Below are 21,517 nucleotides of genomic sequence, written 5' to 3'. Positions count from 1 at the left end.
GGCCTGGCAGTCTCGTCGGCCACCATTTCTAGGTAGATCCGACAGGTTGTGCTTCAGGCCTATGCCCTGAAGGGGCGGGCGCCTCCTTTTCGGGTCACGGCGCATTAGACCAGGGCGATCGGGGCCTCTTGGGCTTTCCGACATCAAGCCTCTGTGTTGCAGGTGTGTAAGGCAGCGACCTGGTCGTCGGTCCACACTTTTTCAAAGTTTTACAAGGTGGATGTGAGTGCATCTTCTGATGCCTCCTTCGGCCACAGGGTGTTACAGGCGGCAGTTTAAGGTTGGAGTTTCTCCGTTGAGTAAATCCGGTTTTGTTTGGGGTGAAGCTTGGTTTGCTGTTGTTTTTCCCACCCCTCGAATATTTTGACACTGCTTGGGGACGTCCCTACAGTCAAAGGCTGCTGTGTCCGTCCATGAATGGAAGAGAAAGTAGGATTTTTGTACTGTAAAATTCATTTCTCTAAGTTCATGGACAGACACAGCATCCACCCCTCTGTGTGTACTGCTTGTTACGAACTGAGGCTGCTAGAGCAGGGTGTGGGTTATACCCGGGGAACCACGCCCCCTGGGAGGAGCTGCACTGGAGAAAAGTTAACACTTTGCTGTATTTCTGCCTAACTCTCCTGGAAGGAAGCGGATCTAACCCTACAGTCAAAGGCTGCTGTGTCCGTCCATGAAGTTGGAGAAATGGATTTTACGGTGAGTACAAAAATCCTATATTTTTTTTCCCCAAAAAAGTGCGCTTGTAAGACCGCTGCGCAAATATGGCGTGACAAAGTATTGCAACGATCACCATTTCTCTAGGGTGTTAAAATAAAAAATGTATATGTTTGGGGTTGTAATTAGAGGGAAGGAGATGGTAGTGAAAAATGACATTAGAATTGCTGTTTAACTTGTAATGCCAACGGCCACCACCAGATAGCGCCAGCTCACAGAAGGAAGAGCTTGGGACTTCACAAGGCCGCAAATCCGCGGCCTCAATTACCGGCCGTCGCGGGCCCACTGCGATCGCGTGGCGGGGGAGTTGGGGGCGCACGGAGACAAGATCCTGTGCCTCCGTGCGCCCCCACCACGCGGCCGGTAATTGAGGCCGCAAAGCTGGGCCTCAAATACCGGCAGGCGCCAGGTCACAATTTCTTGTCGCAATTGCGACCTGGCGCCCGGATATTGTCGACCCCTGCTCTATCAGATATGAGGGAGCTCCAGTCAAGATGGGATAGAGATCAGTTTGAAAGGGAAATGCCCATAGATCTTCCTTCATCTGACATTGGTCTCTGTACTGGATAAACTCATACAATGTAAGCCAGGGGTCCTCAAACTTTTTAAACAGGGGGCCGGTTCACTGTCCCTCAGACCGTTGGAGGGCCGGACTATAAAAAAACATCCCCTTATTGCAAGTCCCCCCTCGCCATCACCATTGTAAGCGCCTCATTGCAACCCCCCCTCACAATCAATTGCAAGCCCCCCAATCATCACATCATCACCATCAGCCCCCCCCACCATCATTGCATCATCAGCCCCCCCCCCCCCATCATCATCATCGTCATCATTACATCATCAGCCCCACCATCATTAATTACATCACCATCAGCCCATCATCATCATTACAAAATCATCAGCCCCCCTCACCATCATCATCATTACAAAATCAGCTCCCCTCACCATCGCAAGCCAGCCCCCACCCCCTCTCTCCCAGCCTTTCTCCTTACGGTGCTGTGCAACGGTCCGGCTCTGTCACGATGCTCACACTGTGTTAGTTCTGGCGCGCTATGACAACTGTCCCGCCCTCCTCCTAGACCAGCTTGTGTGACAGACAGCACACTGGCTCTATCACACGAGCTAGTCTTCTAGGAGGAGGAGGGCGGGACATTTATCACAGCGCGCCCGAACTGTTAACGCTGTGATCTGACACAGCGGGATCACTGTGTAACCGGCATTGCCTGTCGGGGTCGGGTGGGCCGGTTTAAAGTCCTCCGCGGGCCGTAGTTTGAGGACCCCTGATGTAAGCCAACATAGAGCTTATTCTACACCATATAGACTACATAAAATAAGTCCATCAAATTCTCAGAACTGCTGGAGATGCGGACAGGTTCCAGGAGATTTTCTTCATGTATTCTGGACCTGCCCGACTATTGTCATGTTGTGGACAGGAGTTGGATGTGATTGTGGCAGTTGCGTCTGTCACCCTAGGGGGGGGTCGGTTAGGGGTCTTGTGTCCTCCCTTTCCTCTATTCCCGTCCCTTCCCTCCTCCACCATGCTGTGACTGACCTGGGATTTTCCTGAGGGGTTGTTTTCCCTATCCTGGCTGGGGGCTGCGGGGTGTTCTAGGCCCGCTCTGTGTGGGTGGTCTGCCATGGGAGGTCCTCCGCTCGGGGGCCGCTATTTTTTCAGGCCTTCTCGTCCACCTCGGTGTCGGCGCTGTATTTTCTTTAAAACTGCTGCATTTTCTTGTGGCCGCACTGCTGCTATTGCATTGTGGCTGGTGGACATTTTCTTGTAGCCACATAGTGATGCAGGCAGTTACAGCGGGCGTTCATTTTCTAGAAGCTTGCACGGCCTATCTTGCTATGGCACTTGTGTCAGACACTTACTGAATGGGCAAGACTATTGCACCAGGAGTTGAGAGCGTCGTGCTTCTCCAGGCTGCGTGGAACTGGCTGACCAGTTAGTGCATGGCCTCAATTATGCCCTGGATGCAGCTCCCTTGATCTCCAGAGCCTCAGTATCTGCGGTGGTTCTGGGACGCCTGATTTGGCTTAAGGTCTGGTCTGCAGACCAGACTTCCAAGAAGGCTCTAGCAGATTTGCCTTTCTGGGGCAGGAGGGTGTTTGGTGCGTCCCTGGACAACATCATAAAGGATGCCATGGGGGGGGTGTAAGAGCACACTCCTCCCCCAGTGCAGGAAAGTTAAGCCGGGGCTCTTCATCTTCATCATCATCTCCACCATGCTGAGGGCACGGAAGTCATCATCTCAGAAGATTTGCCATCGCACGTCGAAGGCCTACATCTCTGTGTGAAGAGATGGGGTGGCATCCACGCACATATTCTGTTTCTAGGATCCTGCTGTTTTTACAGCGGGGTGTAGATCAGAAGCTTGCCTTAGGCACCATTTAAGGGGCAGATTTCACCCTTGGCATCGTACTCGCCAGTGAGTGGGTTTGTTCAAGGGGTTCGACATGTCGCTCCTCAGGTTCGACCACCACTACCTTCGTGGGATTTGAAACCTGGTGCTCTCAGTGATTTAGAAACCTCCTTCGGAGAACATCAGAGAAATTTCTCTCAACGCTCTCTCGGAAAGTTGCCTTTTTAGTGGCCATTACATTACGCCTGTCAGACGGGTTTCTGAGTTTTGTCTTGCAAGTCCCCCTACTTGGTCCTCCATAGAGATAAAGCGATGCTACGCCCACAGCCGCCTTTTTTTCCAAAGGTGGTTTCATCTTAATGAGGACATTGTACTTCCATCCTTGTCCTCGGCTGTCACATCCCAAGGAGGCTGCGTTACATTCCTTAGACCTGGTACGTGCTCTGCGGGTATATCTGTCTGCTACGGCTCAGTTTCAGAGGTCAGACTCGCTGTTTGTGTCGGTGTCTGGTCCAAAGAAAAGCCTGGCAGTCTTGTCGGCCACCATTTCTCGGTGCATCAGACAGGTCGTGATTCAGACTTACATCCTGAAAGGTTGAGCACCTCCTTTTCCTGTCATGGCGCGTTCGACCAGGGCAATTGGTGCTTCCTGGGCTTTCCGACATCAAGCATCTGTCTCACAGGTGTGTAAGGCGGCGACCTGGTCGTTAACTCACACTTTCACCAAGTTTTACAAGGTTGATGTTGGTGCATCTTCAGAGGCCTGCTTCGGCAACGTTTTGCAGGCAGCAGTTTAAGGTTGCATCTCCTCCGTTGAGGAGCTTTAGAGTGTTGGGGTGAAGTTTGTTTTTTGATTGCTGTTCCCACCCCTCATTTCTGAGACTGCTTAGGGACGTCCCTACAGTCAGAGTATAAGGAAGCTGTGTCCGTCCATGGACATAAGAGAAAATAGGATTTGTGTACTCGCCGTAAAATCCTTTTCTCAAGTCCATGGCCGGACACAGCACCCACCCCTCCTTTTTTTGAGTTTGTACTGCTTTTTGACAAACCTGAGCTGCTGAGGGCAGTGTGAGGGGTTATGACCAGAGGGACTGCCCCCTTTGCTAGAAAATTACTTGGAACATATATATATATTAGTGCTGTCAATTAAACGCGCTATTAACGGCGTTAACGCAAACCCACGTTAACGCCGTCAATTTTTTTATCGCGCGATTAATGAGGCGGCGTTCGGGGGTTATACCGGGATGATGCCTGCAGCCGCAGGCATCATCCCGGTACCGTTGTTTAGAGCGGGCGTTTGGCTATCCAAACATAACAACCGATGCGGCTAAAAGCCGCTCGGTTGTTATGCCGGAGGAGCGGGAGGGGACATCCCCCCCCTCCCGCCGCCTTTCGCCGCTCTGACCGGGCCTCCCGTCCCACCGGGAGACCCGATCCTCCATCCGGCGCCTTCTGTGTCCAGGCGGCGGAGACTGACACTAAGCCGTAAGCGGCTTTGATTCAGTCTCCGCATTGAAACCACGGAAGCGACGTCATGACGTCACTTCCGGGTTTCTCGGCTGCCAATGGCGCCGGATTTAAAAAAGTACACAGTATTCAGAATCGCCGTTTTCGGCGATCTGAATACTTTGAAGTGCAAAGGAGGGCTCGGAGGTCTTTTAGACCCCCGATCCCTCCATAAAGAGTACCTGTCACCACCTATTGCTGTCACAAGGGATGTTTACATTCCTTGTGACAGCAATAAAAGTGATCAAAATGTAAAAAAATTAAAAAAACACAATTTAATATTATAAAAAAATTAAAAATAAATAAGAAAACAAAAAAAAATTTTTTGGCGCGATTAATCGTGAATTAACTATGACATTAATGCGATTAATCGCGATTAAAAATTTTAATCGCTTGACAGCACTAATATATATATAAATTTTTGTCACACTATTTGTGCAGCAGTGTTTTTTAAACGCAACTTTGTGGGAACATTTTTCTTTCATGAATTAAAAAAATGAAAATGGTTAGCCCAATTTTTTTGTATGATGTTACGTATGTTATGATGAGTGAATGGATACCAAACATGTCATGTTTTATAATTGTACGCACTCGTGGAATGGTGACAAACTACGGTACCTAAAAAATCTCCATAGGCGACGCTTTAAAACATTTTTTTTTTTTTTTTTTTTACCGTTACCAGGTTAGAGTTGCAGAGGAGGTCTAGTGCTAGAATTATTGCTCTCGCTCTAAAGATCGCGGCGATACCTCACGTGTCACATTTTACATATGCACTTGCGACTTCCGTATGCGTTTTTTCTTTGTAAACATCCCTTGTGACAGTAATGGGCGGCGACAGGTTACTCTTTACGGTCTGATCCCTCCTTTACACTTCAAAGTATTCAGATCGCCGAAAATGACTATTCTGAATACTGCATATTTCTTTAAATACGGCGCCATTGGCAGCCGAGTAAACCGGAAGTGACAACGCTTTTGTGTTTACTGTCAGATTGGAACAAGGCCGTTTACGGCTTCGTTCCAGTCTGTGGCTAGGTGCTGGAAGAGGCGCATCGTGGATCGGATCTTTCGGTGGGATGGGAGGCCCGTTCAGAGCGGCGGAGGTCTCCTCCCGCTTCTCTAAGATAACAACCGAGCGGCTTTTAGTTGCATTGGTTATCACTGTAAAGCCGATCGCCCGCTCTAAACAACGGTACTGGGATGATGCCTGCAGCTGCATATCTGTGTACGCTCGGCGGCAAGTGGTTAATACAGTTTAACATGTGCATGTATCTTAAGACACATCTGGCCACCCACTCTATGTGAAGGAGTATGGGGTACATTGTACCCCTACCCATTCAGCTAAAGTATCAAAAATTAAAAACCATGCACATGTTTTTGACTAATTTCATTTATTAAATCGGCTCCAGCGTCTCCTACGATTTTCTTCTCTCCTCTCCAGTTCTTTTCTCTGTGCTGTCTTCTCCTTCTGCCGAGTCGCCTCTCAGCTCTGTTTTTCCTCCTATCTTCTTCTTTTGACTCTCTGACGCGCTAATGCTAGGTCCGCGGTGTGCCATTGCTTATATTGGCATAGGGCGTGACAATACGTGTCCGGATTGAGCAACAGACCAGAAGTGGCTTGGGAGTACGAACTCCCTGCTCGTGGATTGCGTTCTTTGTTTACGTTTTTTGATGTAAAACCATGCTGTTTATAAGATACGTTTTGTGAAGCTATCGGGGGCCCCCCTTTGTTTATACACCACCATCAACAGAGGATATTAGGTAGGGGTGTCAAATTTAATTGCTGCATCGGTGCATCGCGATTCGGGTGTCCCTGATGCGATTCCGATGCATGCGACCGTAATAATCGATGCCTAGCCCCGCCCCTCCCGGGAGAGCGCTTTTTTTTTACAGCGCTCATGTGACTGCCCGGCCCGCCTCTCTCCTATGTCCAGATTAGTAGAGGGTAGTGTTTGTATATGCCACGCTGACTGCACGGCCCGCCTCCCTCCTATGTCCACTCTGCTCTTCTCTCCGGGCGTCAGCCCCGCCCACCGCCTAACTATCAGACCAATAGAAAGGCGGTGGGCGGGGCTGACGCCGGGAGAGAAGAGCAGAGTGGACATAGGAGGGAGGTGGGCCGTGTAGTCAGCGTGGCATATACAAACACTACCCTCTACTAATCTGGACATAGGAGCGAGGAGCCCCGGGCCGGGCAGTCACATGAGCGCTGTAAAAAAAAAAGGTACCATAAAACTGAGTAGGAGAAAGGCGAGCCATGCAGTCAGTCACAATAACGCGGCATATATACAAACGCTACCCTCCCGCCTTTCTACTGATCTTAAAGTTAGTCAGTGGGCGGAGCTAACACCAGGAGAGACGTGAGGACAGACTGGAGAGAGGCGAGCCGGGCAGTCGGTCACATTAGCGCGGCATTATACAAACACTGAGAATTCCCTGCTGACAGTGACGAGAGAATGGAGATCGGGGGATGGTGAGCTAGCAGATCGCCCATCTCACTACAAGGCTGCCATGACACAAGGAAGTTCCCTCTAATCATCCTCTGCGCAGAACAGCATGCAAGTACAGAGGAGGATCCGGGGACACAGGGTACGGGCATGTAGTGGAATCTGATGTACTGTCACCTGTGAGAAGTCATTGTCACTGCAGGCAGGGACTGGGCTGTATGGAGGAGAAATATAGACCATCTCCTGTGCTATGTCCGCAGTCTCTGACCATCTCCTGTGCTATGTCCGCAGTCTCTGACCATCTCCTGTGCTATGTCTGCAGTCTCTGACCATCTCCTGTGCTATGTCCGCAGTCTCTGACCATCTCCTGTGCTATGTCCGCAGTCTCTGACCATCTCCTGTGCTATGTCCGCAGTCTCTGACCATCTCCTGTGCTATGTCCGCAGTCTCTGACCATCTCCTGTGCTATGTCCGCAGTCTCTGACCATCTCCTGTGCTATGTCCGCAGTCTCTGACCATCTCCTGTGCTATGCCCGCAGTCTCTGACCATCTCCTGTAGTAGTTCTGCAGTCTCTGACCATCTCCTGTAGTAGTTCTGCAGTCTCTGACCATCTCCTGTAGTAGTTCTGCAGTCTCTGACCATCTCCTGTAGTAGTTCTGCAGTCTCTGACCATCTCCTGTAGTAGTTCTGCAGTCTCTGACCATCTCCTGTAGTAGTTCTGCAGTCTCTGACCATCTCCTGTAGTAGTTCTGCAGTCTCTGACCATCTCCTGTAGTAGTTCTGCAGTCTCTGACCATCTCCTGTAGCATGTCTGCTGTGTTTAGACTTTGCTACATGCAGGAAGTGTTATTGTGTGTTTTTTATTTTTTTAAGAACAGATATAAAAAAAAATGGAGTACGTACATTTTTTTTTTGGATGAAAGCCATGCGTACTTGCGCTGCAATCGTGATGCATCTTCGAATCGTGGACTTGATAATCGCATCCAATCGTGAGACCGGTGAAGATGCGCAGCCCTAATATTAGGTGGAACCCTAGGATCTTCTTGGAGGAGGCATTATCGTCCATCCAGCCCCAAGGGCCCATTACAGAGAGATCCCCAGAGGCAGGTGGAGGCATAAGGATCCCTTACCGGAGTTGGCTACATCTAATTTGCTACAGCATTAGATGTAGCTACCTCTTGTAAGGGATCATTATGCCTCAACCTGCCTCTGGGAATCTCTCTGTAATGGGCCCTTGGGACTGGATTGACGATAATGCCTCCTTCAAAAAGATCCTAGGATTCTACCAAATATCCTCTTACAGCAGTAAGATGAGAGACTTGTGAGCACTGAGGTGTCATAATTACTAGAGGAAGAGACGGCAATCACATTCACCGTTTTGGTTGTAGCTGCACATTTGGCTTGGCATTTTATTCATTTGGACTTTTTTTTACTATTAATATTGGCACCTTATTTGTGGACACTTTAGAAGTAATGATTGTCTGCTTGTTTTATCTTATGAGCATCTGTTGTATGTGCACAATTATGTAATTTTATTGTACTAAGGCAGTCATGGTCACAATTATATTAAAGTGATGCCACGGGAGTACCAATTTATTTTGTTTGTAAACTTTAATATTTGTGTTTCGTTGCTTAGGAGCTCTCTCAGGATTCCTTTACATCCCAGGCTTCATCAACTCCTTCTATGGGTTCCAGCAAAGGACAAGATGAACTTAGTATGGGGATGCAACCACGACCTTCTAGCCTTCCAGTGAGTAAAATACTTGGTTACGCTAAAAGATATCCATTTCCAACAACAAGCCATATACATCTGTCTAATGGCTCTGTAATCTATTTTTCATGAAACTTTGTTTTTACTATGTTAAAGCGGGAGTTCAACCATTTCTTTTCTTTTTTTTTTCCCCCTTAGCTTCTTGCTCGTTCGGTCTAGGGGAATCGGCTATTTGTATTAAAATATGATCCGTACTTACCCGTTTTCGAGCTGCATCTTCTTCCGTCGCTTCCGGGTATGGGTCTTCGGGAGCGGGCGTTCCTTCTTGAGTGAGAGGCTTCCGACGGTCGCATCCATCTCGTAGCCGAAAGAAGCCGAACGTCGGTGCGGCTCTATACTGCGCCTGCGCACCGACGTTCGGCTTCTTTCGGAAAATCGTGACGCGATGGATGCGACCGTCGGAAGCCTCTCGGAAGACTGTCAATCAAGAAGGAACGCCCATTCCCGCAGCCCATACCCGGAAGCGACGGAGAGGATGCATCTCGTAAACAGGTAAGTAATGCTCATATTTTAAAACAAATAGCTGATTCCCCTAGTAAAAACGAGCAGGAATCTAAGCCTAAAAAATGCCCTCTAAGGGTGAACCACCGCTTTAACCACTTGCCAACCAGCCACCGCAGTTTTACTGTGGCAGCATGGCACGGCTGAGCGAAATGACATTATGTTGCGTCGCTTCATCCTGTGGCCACTAGGGGTCTGCCAGGCACCTGCAATCTCTTATGACACAGCGAGAACCGCAATCTTTATGTGTAAACACACAGATCCTAGTTCTCATGGGAAAAATGACTGATCGTGTGTTTATGCAATGTATAAACAGTGATCTGTAATTTCCCATAGTCGGTCCCATCTCCCTTCAGTTAGAAAACACACGGTTAACCCCTTGATCACCCCTAGTGTTAACCCCTTCCCCGCCAGTGAAATTTTTACAGTAATCTGCCTTTTTATTGCATTGATCGCTGTACAATTGTCAATGGTCCCAAAAATGTCAAGTGTCTGATCTGTCTGCCATAATGTCGCAGTTCCTATAAAAATTGCACATCGCCGCCATTACTAGTAAAAAATAAATAATAAAAATGCCATAATTCTGTTCCCCATTTTGTAAACGCTGTAAACCAATATACCAGGGTTGACAAATTTGCTTGGAATCTAGGAGCCAGCTAAAAAAGTTAGGAGCCAGAAAACGCACCCCGTCCCGACGAGCTTGCGCGCAGAAGCGAACACATACGTGAGCAGCGCCCGCATATGTAAACGGTGTTCAAACGCAATTTTGAAGCGTGACATGTTGGGTATGAATTTACTCGGCGTAACATTATCTTTCATAATATTTAAAAAAATGGGGATAACTTTCCTGTTTTATTTTTTAATTAAAAAAAGTGTAATTTTTTTCCCCAAAAAAGTGCGCTTGTAAGACCGCTGCGCAAATACGACGTGACAGAGTATTGCAACGATCGCCATTTTATTCTCTAGGGTGTTAGGATAAAAAATATATATAATGTTTGGGGGTTCTAATTAGAGGGAAGAAGATGGCAGTGAAAATAGTGAAAAATTACATTAGAATTGCTGTTTAACGTGTAATGCTTAACTTGTAATACCAACGGCCACCACCAGATGGCGCCAGCTCACATCTGGTGGCAATAACTTGTAATACCAACGGCTCACCACCAGATGGCACCAGCTCCCAAAAGCCCACCTTCCAAGCCAAGTCGCCAGGACACTATTTCTAGTCGCCATGGCGACCTGGCGCCCTGGATTTGTCGATCCCTGCAATATACAATTGGCCTAAACTGAGGGAAACAAATTGATATTATAGCAAAAAGTAAGATTTTTTTTTTTTTAATTGTCGCTGTAGAGGTGATCAAATACCAACAAAAGAAATGGTGCGATCTCTGTAAAACCTTAAGCACTGTACCAGGATCCAAACACCCGCGATGTGTGGGCAGCTTGTAATGTTGCTTCAGGCACTGGATTCTGCATGGCTGCTAATCTCAGCATTTAGTGTAACGTGTAGTTGGCCACATGGTGCTATCCAGGTCCAGGCCACTAGTCAATTCCTATGGAACTCATACCCTGATGACTCTGGGATTATGCCCACCAATACGGGCAAAGCCTCAACCCTATGTAGGAAACTGATGTGGACATTTGAGACATGGTTCCTTAGTATCTGTGACTGTTGCCCACAATTCTGTTTGGTATGCACCCATCAGGAAACTGGACTATTTTTTTTTAATTTAATCACTTTTATAGTGTACAACTGTAACCTGTCTCTCTCTAGAATTCAACCACTCAGAGCTTAGTCTTGGGTGAATGACCAGGCTTTTCACCACACCACAGGTCGCTTACTTTACCACCACTTTTGCCTAGAACCCCTTATAAGGTGCCTGGGCACATCCTACGGTCCTTTTAGCCTTGAGAACTTTATTACAGGATGGTCTGCATCCAGGTTGCAGTGTACTCTTCAGACACACACCATACTCTGAGTTCCCCACAGAGGAATACCCTCACTCGTAGCAATGAAAGAAATCCATGACAAAAGCTCAGGCAAATTTGTTCTGCAGAAAGGCCCACACCATTCTCAAAGCGAGAAAGCTTTTCTTGCACTGGAGCAGGACTCTTATTTTATCATAGGTAGTTGCATCAGAGCAAGAATCAATCTCAGGCACACAACAAGCAGCGGCCTAGCTGACTAAAGCAGACTTTGCTGCAACTATGCCACAATTCCTCAAACAACTAATGGCTTTTTATTACAACCATCATTTGTCATGGCTCAAAAAACCCTTGTTCCTTCTCCAGTGCCACTGTCTCTAGCCAAATTGAATATGCCAGCTCTAGAAGAGGCATAGAAAGGAATATAAGGCAGCAGTGTTTGGGGGCCGCTAAAGGGTTCCCGATCTTTCTCTGCACCTGATGTTGGGCCTTGCACACATGATGTCTTTTAGGTTGGGCACTTGGCAAATTCATCAGATCACAGGAAGAAAGCTTCTTCCCTGGTGAAGTTTGGGGGGAGAAAATCCCCTTCATCAGGGCACCTCAACTCTATACCCAAACCTCAATGTCTATGCTGAATTGCAGACCTTATTTTTTGGCATAGGACATGGCCAACCATGTTTTTTTCCTCCAAGTCTCTTCTCTCCCTGTTTGCCTATTGCGAAGTCACAGATGTACTTTGAACCTCCGGGTTTCGATGGGGTACTTAATAGTTTTACTTCTCTCAAATCTGCCCAAGGACAGTCGGATTTCCAGAATGTTCTGAACATCTCTTGTCCCAGGGAGTTGTGCCAGCACCTCCTAGATGCCAGATTCAAAACTGTTCAAAGTATTAAAACCCAATGGGGTATCCTAGACCTAGAATTCCTAAATAATATTTATAATATACTTTGCATGAAATTTGCAAGGTCAGTTGCCCATCTAAGACAAGAATACTTGCTATCTGTAGACCTCCAGGATGTCTACCTGCATATTCGCATTTCGCTACCCAATCTGTACTGCATACTCTTTGCAGTATGAGACAATAATTTCCAGTTTGTTGTACTGCATATGGCTTATCCATTGCTCTCAGAATATTAACACATTTCCTCTTGCTCGTCTAAGCATTCAGGACATCCAGGTCACAGGTTATCTTGAAAACTGCCTTCTAAAGGACTGGTCTCCCAGTTATCTGCAAACATCCACAGGACAATTCGGATGTTTCAGGCGTTCAGTTGGGTGATTGACTTCCAAAAATCCAATCTTTTCTTCGCCTGGAATACTTGGGCCTAATTTTACACCTAGTCCAAACAAGTCTTCCTAATAATAAAAAAAAAAATGCACTCTCTCGACTCGCACTGTGGACTTGTGGTCATAGGCACCCCTTTGTGAGATGCTTCATGAAAGGTTTTTCTTTTGCATAAATCGGTACTTATGGCAGGAGCATATGAAGGTCTAGAAAAGCAGCATGCTTGTTCCATGCCAAAAAGATGACGTGTTGGAGGGGTCTCAAATGAAATTGGGAGCATGGAAACAGCCTTGCAGAAAGCCACTAAAAGACCCATTGACAATAGAAACACTGCTGGTTTTTGAACTTGATCCTCTGCAAGATCCTTGAGTGCCTCCAAAACCGTTTTTAGAGAAATTTTCCTAGGAGAGGACTAGGCAGAACATGTTATTTAAATACATGTTTCTTTAACAGAGTTGAACAGCCCTGCCCAGGGGGCGATCCCTCCGGACATAACCCTCCTCCCTGCAGCATGCAGCCTTAGATTTTTTTTTTTCCCTGCCTAGCGGAGGACGACATGTCTCGCTTTGAGCCCAGCGCCCTGAAGAAATTTAAAAATTTTTTTTTTATATATTTTTTTGAGATTCTTCTATCAACTGCCGAATGGGTGACAGACTGGATATATAGATCCTTTTAGTCTCCTCAGTCCGGCCATCGAGCGTGAGCACAACTTGGCTAAGGGCTGGGTCTGCCACGAGATACCCCATGACTCCTGGGGTGGCCGGTGGGCTTGTTGCTCCAGGGTCCACACATGACTGGGCTGTTGGGTTGTCTCGCTCACAGTGGACCGGGCCGACAGCTACTCCTACGTGGTTGTATGCCTGTCAGGAATGCGCCAGCAGGTCCTCTCATGGACGGGTAAGTACAGTCCTTCCTGCCTCAGCGGGTCGGAACGGCTGGGGTTAGGGGGTTTTCCTATCCTCCCTTTCTCTGCTCTGTCACATTTCCCTATGCTGCTTTACTCTCCCTTCTACCGGGGTGGACCTGTGGAGGGGCTCCATTTCCCTCTGGGGGACTGTGGGGTGTCTGGGCCTGTTATCTGTGGGGGTGTGTTCTGCCTCAGGGAAGCCCCATTCAGCCTTCTCATCCACATCGCGGCATTTCGCTGGCATTTTGGCGACACCATTTTTTTGCAGTCTGCTTTTTACATTGGAATTTCCCATTGGCGGCCATTTTGTCATGGCTGCGCTACGGCGCAGCTGGTTATTGCGGTCAGCCTTTTTATTGTGGTCGTGCTCTGCTATCTGAGGCATCTGGCGGCCATTTTTGTGTGGGGGTTTAGCCTCTAGTGCCGGCTTCTGAACGGCACGCAGCACGATTCTCCTCAAAGATCTGTTCCTCACGGTTTTTCCTCAACACACGCGGTGTACAGAGGGCGGGTAACGGCACTGAGCAGTCTCTTGCTGGGTTGGTGAGTCCCCTGGCTAACCCCCCTGGTCAGCGCATCAAGGAGGGTGGACTTTCAGGTCTTGAATAGGTCCCTGAGAGCTGTCTGTTATGGAGTCAGTATCTGGTCCTTCTTCCCCCAAACAGACCAGAGGTGGCAGCTGGTGCTCCTGCACCTGCGGTTCCCATGGACACTATGTCAACAGTCCTGGAAACATTTGTTGCCAGGGTGAAAGCGGCATGCGGGCGTAAGGGGGTACAAAGCGCCCCCCTCCATCTCCTGGGGAATGCTGACTCAGCCCTGGGTTCTGGACAGGGCTGAGTCGGCACTGGTGAGGAAGACCTCTCAAGGGGAAGGAGCTGCGCCGTAAGCCGGGTCCTTTTCCCACACAGAATCTGTATTTTCGCCAGTCAGGGCCTGCGGCTAGACCCTCCCAGGCTCAGGTTCAGCTGGGGGACAAACATCCCTGGGTGTGTAAGCCGAACAAACCGGCATCCAAACCCGCCACTGCATGAAGTTTTGCCCCTGTTCGACTCATGTGTGGGGGATGGCTTCGCTGGTTCACAGCTCGGTGGACCTCCCTGCTCTCCAACCAGTGGGTCTGCGAGGTGGTCTCTTCGGGGTACAAGATGGTTTCTTTCCTGTCCACCGAACAGATACTTTCTCTCAAATCTCCCTCTCCTTCCGGCTCGTCGGCCTGCCCTATTGGGGGCAGTGCAAGACTTGCTGAGTTTTGGGGTAATTTTACCTGTTCCGCAGGATGAGAAGTTCAGGGATTTTATTGGAATCTGTTTGTGGTCCCGAAGGACGGAGTCCGTCCAATCTTGGACCTCAAAGCCCTAAATGCCTTTGTGAGAGTACGGAAGTTCCGCATGAAATCCATTCGCTCGGCGGTGGCTGCGCGCCATCTGGGGGACTTTCTGGCGTCCTTGGACATCCAGGACGCATACTTGCATGTCCCGATTTGCGCAGGACACCAGAGGTTTCTGCGCTTTGCAATTGGCGAAGACCACTATCAGTTTGTGGCTCTTCCTTTTGGCCTAGCGTTGGCACCAAGAGTTTTCACCAAGGTGCTCACCCCGATTCTAGCTTTGCTGAGACAGCGAGACATTGCCGTCATTGGCTACCTAGACTATCTTCTTCTGAGAGCAGCTTCTGGCTCAGAATTAGAGGTGGATGTGTCTATATAGCCAACCAGACCCTCCGAGAATTCGGGTGGGTTTTAAACATCCAGGTACCGACTCGTTTGGAATACCTGGGGTTGATTCTAGACTCCGCGGAGGCAAGAGTTTTTCTTCCCCTGGAAAAATTGCAGACTCTTCAGTTTGCGGTGAAGATGTTGGCATATGGTCGTCTCTGTTTTTTGCATGCCAGTCCTGGGTCTGATGGTGGGCCTCTATGCCCAGTTCGACACGAGTATTGCAGAAGGAGATCCTGTCCGAATGGAACAAATCTTCGTTGTCTCTGGATCGCCAGATTCAGGTAAGCCACCTAGTCAGTCTCTCTGAATTGGTGGCTGAGATCCCCGGCTCTTCGGTCAGGGAAGACGTTTCTTACTTTACAGTGGATGGTGATTATGACAGACGCCAGCCTCACAGGTTGGGGGGGGTCCAGTCATCCCAGGGTCGCTGGACTCTAGAGCAGGGATATGCAATTAGCGGACCTCCAGATGTTGCAAAACTACAATTCCCATCATGCCTCTGGGTGTCATGCTTGTTGCTGTCAGAGTCTTGCTATACCTCATGGGACTTGTAGTTCTGCAACAGCTGGAGGTCCGCTAATTGCATATCCCTGCTCTAGAGGAATCCCGTCTGCTGATGTCCTGGAACTTTGGGCGATCAGGCTGTGCCTAACCTCGTGGTCGAGGAGGTTGCAAGGTTGCCCATTTAGGATCCAGTCAGACAACGCCACGGTGGTGGCTTATGTCAACCATCAGGGGGAATAACTGGGCTCTACTCTGGCGTCTGAAGTCACTCACATCCTAAGGTGGGTGGAAAGAAGCGTGCCGGCTCTGTCAGGCAGACTACTTAAGTCACCAGATGCTGGACCAGGGGGAATGGTCATTGCATCCGGAGGTGTTTCAACTTCTTTTGCAGGAGGTAGGACACACCGGACGTGGATCTCCTGGCCTCTCGCCTCAACCGCGAGGTTTGTGGCCAGGTCCAGAGATCCCCGGGCAGACGCGTTGGTGGCCCCGTGGGGTCAGTATCGGCTATTTATGCCTTTTCCCCCCATTGAAGTTGCTTCCTCGGCTGCTCCGCAGAGTGGAGGCGAGGGAATCCTGATGATTCTAAAAGCTCCAGATTGGCCCCGGCGTCCTTGGTACGCCGATCTCGTGCGCCTGGTAGCGGATATACCCTGGCGGCTGCCAATGCGGGAGGACCTTCTGTCTCAATGTCCCATACTTCATCCTGCTTTTACAGTCGCTGGCTTTAACGGCATGGCTGTTGAAAGCCAGGTACTAAGGGACCGAGGTCTTTTCGACTCAGTCATTCCGTGCCCTCAACATAGTTGGAAGTCTTCTTCCAGGAAGATCTACCATTGCACCTAGAAGGCCTACATCTCTGTGCGAAGAGATGAGGTGGCGTCCACGGACGTATTCGGTTTCCAGGGTCCTGCTGTTTCTACAGCGTGGAGTAGATCAGAAACTTGGGGTGGGGGGACTTGGAACCCTGGGGTAATTTCTAAGGCTTTGAACATGTTTGCTGAGAGAAATAGGAATTTAGTTTGACCTTGTAATGATGGGGGAAAAAATTGAAAGAACTAATTTTATGCAAAAGAAAAACTGCTGTGTATTTACTGGGTGCCCTAACCTTTTACCTTGGCCTAAGGTCTCATCCTAGTCCTTTTCGTGTGTAAAGTTAAAACATATGTGCAGAAGAGTTATCATGTTTAACCCTTTTTGCTGCCACTGACTTTGAGGAAGTAAACCCTCTTTAAAAAATTAAATAAAAAATAAAAAAACACCTTGCAAGACAAAGGCATAATGAGCTAGTATTGCATAGCAATTACTTACCTGCGATCGTAGCCCCTGCAGCGGTCCTCTGTCGGCTCCGTCGCCACCATGATACCCAGAGTGATTTCTGGGTATAGCTTGTCAGGCACTGTGACTGGCCGGAGCAACGATGACGTCACTCCTACGCGGGTGCCGTTAGAAGCGGCACGCTCAGGACGCCATGCGCTGTAGACATCAGTGGCGCTTAGTCTGCAAAATATCTACTAAACCGTTTAGGTTTGGGAGATATTTGTTGCACCTACGGTAAGCCTTAATCTAGACTTACCTGTAGGTTAAAGTGGTTTGTAATGGGTTTACAACCACTTTAAAGTAGTTGTGAACATACATTTTCGACACTTCCTAATGGTTATAACTGATTTTTGCATAGACGGGCCATATACCGTACAAATTTGCTGCAAATACAGGTCCCACATACACACATTTTGCTGCAAATACAGGTCTTAAAGAGGAGTTCCACCCAAATTTGGAGCTTCCTCTTAACCCACTCCTCTCCCCCTTACATGCCACATTTGGCATGTAATTTTTTTGGGGGGGGAGTGGGGGCTTCAGGAAGAGTGGGACTTCCTGTCCCACTTCCTCCTTCCTGTAGGCGACTAAGCTTAATCGCCTTCTGGAAGGGGCTGCTGTAGGCGATCGCCTAGGACACGTCACAGGTCCTAGGCGATCTCCTGGCCAATTACACGGCGCCGGGCCGCTCGCGCATGCGCAGTGGGTGCCCGGCCGTGAACCCGAAAGCTGTCACGGCCGGGTGCCCACACTGAGAATGAAGACGCCGGCCGGGGAGGGGGGGGGAGCGGAGCCCCGGCGCGTCGCTGGAGCGCTGGAGCAGGTAAGTGTCTGTTTATTAAAAGCCAGCAGCTACACTTTTTGTTGCTGCTGACTTTTAATAAACATACAAATGGCTGGAACTCCCCTTTAAATACACAATGTTGACAGGGGAATCGGCAATTGTCTTTTGCCCAGCAGGCGGCTGCTAGTGATAATTGTAAGAGAATCTGGCAGGCTGGTTATGTAACCAAGTTGATCGATCAAATTGGTACATTTAGAATGCCTATTAACGGTTTGAATCTCAGCCGATCCTGCTGAACCAGACTTGAACAGTGTATGGTTGGCCTTAAGTCTGGTACACACGTGCCGAATGTCAGGGGACATTGGTCGGTTCTAAAAGAACTGTCTCGGTTCCCCCCAGCATTTTCCTGTCAGAACACAACACCTTAGCGGGGTAGATCGCTATACTAACTTTGCATAACTTTGCTCTGACCGGAGCTGACAGTTTTTGTTTAACAAAAAAAAATTAAAAATCTGTACCAGGCTTTAGTTTCAAAAATTTATTTTTCTAACTTTTTTTTTTTTAAGAAAATTTGTGTCAATATGCAGGCGGTGCTTGAGCAGAGGGCATGCTTCTGAGACGAGCTGTGATTGGGAGGGGTTGTGTACCAAAGGCAGGCTGTGCTTGATTGTGTGCCATGGTAACTGAACAATACATGCAAGCTGAGTCTGCACAGTGTCCTGTACCACTGACCAGACTAACACAGATCAGCTTATGTGCTGTATCTAGTCCATTTAGAACCAGGCAGGAAAGTGACTGTCAGGATCAACTGGGTACTTCAAATGGAAAAAGTACATGACAATGATGGACTTTAATATTTGAACACACACAGGAAAATTATTTAGGGTAACATTTACTTTTAAGGCTCGTTAGTGGCGTTTACATACGCCCTTGGGTTCTAATTCAGCCAGGAGAGTATGTACTTTGCCAACTGTCAGCTTTTAGGTAGAAGTAATTTCAGGCAGCTGCCCAATCGCCTCTGCAGGCTGACCCTGATGTGGTGTTAACCAATTATTCTATAGAGCATATTTTTTCATTTTTACACAAAATCTGAAGTCCCGTATGTTGTGCTTGGCTTTGTGGTGACATGTTGGGCCAGCCAGTAATGTGCAATGATATCACACCTTTATGGAATGCAGAGAAAGGTAGCGTTCTGGTGTGAACATGATACATGGAAAACGGTTTTCTCTTGTTCATGGATGAACACGGCAGCATTGTCTTGACAGTAGGGTAATGGACTTCCATCAGAAGAGGGCTAGGCTGAAACATGTTAATGTGTTAATACAACTTTAAACAGTACAGTACTGCCCAGGAGGCGGTCCCTCTGGGTACAACCCCTCTCCCTGCATGCAGCAGCTCGTTTTTTTTTTTTTTTTTTTTTTTTTCTTCCAGCTTAGCATAGGAGTAGGACCTGGCTCCCTGTGGGCCCTTTGGTCTTGGAGATTTTATTTTTTTCTCTTTGTTCCTGAGATCTACTATCAACTGCTGACTGGGCGACAGGATGGATGTCCTGGATCCTTGTAGTCACCCCAGTTTCGGCCATCGAGCGTGTGCTGGGTCGGCCACGACAGACCCTGTTTGCTCCAGGGGTGGCCGGTGAGCTACGCGCTCCGGGGCGCACATCTTACCTGGCTAATTGCTGTCTCTGTCACAGTGTGCTGGGCTGACAGCTACCCCCGTACTGCTCGTGTGGTGGATCTGACAGGGATGCTTCCAGCAAGCCACGCAGGACTGGTAAGTAGCGCCCTCCCCTGCCTCGGCAGGTTGTAACGGCTGGACATTCCCTGGAAGGTCGATATTTTTTTTTTTTTTTTTCCTTCCCCACCCTTTCTTTCTTCACTCCCTCCTCCCTATGCTCGGAGTTAGGCCTGCTGCGTTAGCCGGGGGTCTGCCTGGGGGGGGGGGGGCGCGCCGCTCTCTAGTGGGGGGGCTGCACTGCGGGTTCACTCTCCTGGAGGTGTGGTGTGGGGGGGCCACCGCTTTTTGGGTGTTCGCCGGGGCACCCGCCTGTGATTTTTACTTTGCATTGTTTTCTTGCTCAGCTGCCATTTTGGCCATGTCCGCCGCTTATACTGTGGTTTTTACCGTCAGCCGCCATTTTCCTGTAGCCTGCGTGCCCTTTGGTGGTCAGCTGCCGCCATTTACTTGTAGCCCCGCACTTTTTTCCTACAGGGCGGCCGTTCGGACATTTTTCTTGTGGGTTTTGGCCTCTAGCAGTGTTCTCTGGTATCTGGACGGTGCGAACAGCCTGACTCGCACCACAAGAAGACACTGACACGTGCGGTTGTGTACAGGGAGCTCCTCTGTTGGGACAGGCCGGACGGCAGCGGTGCAGTGCCTGCTAGGAGGGTGGGCTGTGTGCCTTGGCTTACATCCTTAAGAGGGTCAGGCGCGTGGGTCAACATGGTGTCCGAAGACATACCTGTGATGGAAACTGGTGCCCCTGCTGTTGAATCTATGTCAGCAGTCCTGGAGGCCTTTGTTGCCAGGGTGGCTGCGGTGTGCAGGGGAAAAGGGGGGTAAAAGCCTACGCCATCTTTCGGGGATGTTTCTGACTCGGATTCGGGCCCAGTTACTGCTCCCGGCCCGGGTTCTGATGTATCAGAAGATGCAGAACACGACCATTCGGACAGTGAGGATGATTCCGGGTCAGCGCACAATGGGGCACTTGTCGGAGCACTTGTCACTGCGGTGCGGGATACCCTTGAATTGGAGGCTAGGACAGATGCATCTGCAGAGATGTCTATCCCTTTCGGGTTCCGCAAGCCTACCCGCACTGAAAAGGGGTTTCCTTGTGTTCCTTATCTGGACAAACTTTTATACAAGGAATGGGAACGTCCGCAGAGGACCCTTTCGGTCCCCAAGTGTATAGCGGTCCGTTATCCCTTTGAGGAAGATTTCCTGAAAAAATGGACTTCACCGGTTGTGGGCCCCGCGGTGTCCAGGTTAAACAAGACAATCAGGTGGAGGGGGCTCCTGCTTTCAAAGACCCTGTGGACAGGGGGGCTGAGGCAGTGGCCCGCTCCCTGTTCACGGTGGTGGGGTCAACAGTGCGTTCGGCTGTGGCCTTGGTGTCGCCTGATTTGGCTAAAATGTTGGTCCGCAGACCAGGCTTCTAAGAAGGCCTTGCTTGATTTACCTTTTAAGGGTGATTGGCTTTTTGGAGCCTCGCTGGGTGACATCATCAAGGATGCCATGGGAGGTAAGTACTCTGCTCCTGCAATCCAGGAAGGGTAAGGAGCCATGTCGTTGGCATGGGCCTTCCTCCGCTCATAAGCGACTTTTTCATCCGCCCGGAGCTGCAGGTAAGAGCTTGGGTGTGGGGATCGTCTTCGCATATTCGTGGCTCTGTGGTCTTCACTGCTCACTGACCTGTGGGTTTGCAAAGTAGTTTTCTCAGGGTACAAGAGTTTCTCTCTTGCCCTCCAGATTTTTTTTCCCTCAAACCTTCAGCTTCCTCCGACTCATCGGGTGGCCCTGTTTGGGGCAGTACAGGATCTGCTGGTGCGCGGGGTGATCGTAACCGTGCCATTGCTGGGAAAGGTTTTTAGGGGTTTTATTCAAACCAGTTTTGTAGTCCCAAAAGAGAAGGGGGTCCGACCGATCCTGGATCTCTAGGCCCTGAACTGCTTTGTGAAGGTTTGGAAGTTCAGGATGGAATCAGTGCGCTCTGGGGGATTTTCTGGCATCCTTGGACATCAAGGACGCATACTTGCATGTCCCCATATT

General features: G+C 49.1%; 1 protein-coding gene across 2 annotated transcripts in view; it reads left to right on the top strand.

Moving 5' to 3' along the window:
- Nucleotides 1-21,517, top strand: part of ARID1A (AT-rich interaction domain 1A) — a 132,038-nt gene that overhangs the window by 70,959 nt on the left and 39,562 nt on the right. For both annotated transcript variants that reach the window (XM_040338006.1, XM_040338005.1), the window contains exon 4: nucleotides 8,671-8,784. In XM_040338006.1, the coding sequence (XP_040193940.1) occupies nucleotides 8,671-8,784 (114 nt within the window). The remainder of the gene's footprint in view (nucleotides 1-8,670; nucleotides 8,785-21,517) is intronic.

This window comes from Rana temporaria, chromosome 2 (genome assembly GCF_905171775.1).
Source record: "Rana temporaria chromosome 2, aRanTem1.1, whole genome shotgun sequence".
Classification (NCBI taxonomy): domain Eukaryota; kingdom Metazoa; phylum Chordata; class Amphibia; order Anura; family Ranidae; genus Rana; species Rana temporaria.
Note: the sequence above shows the minus strand (reverse complement) of the source record. Positions and strands in the feature narration are given on the sequence as shown.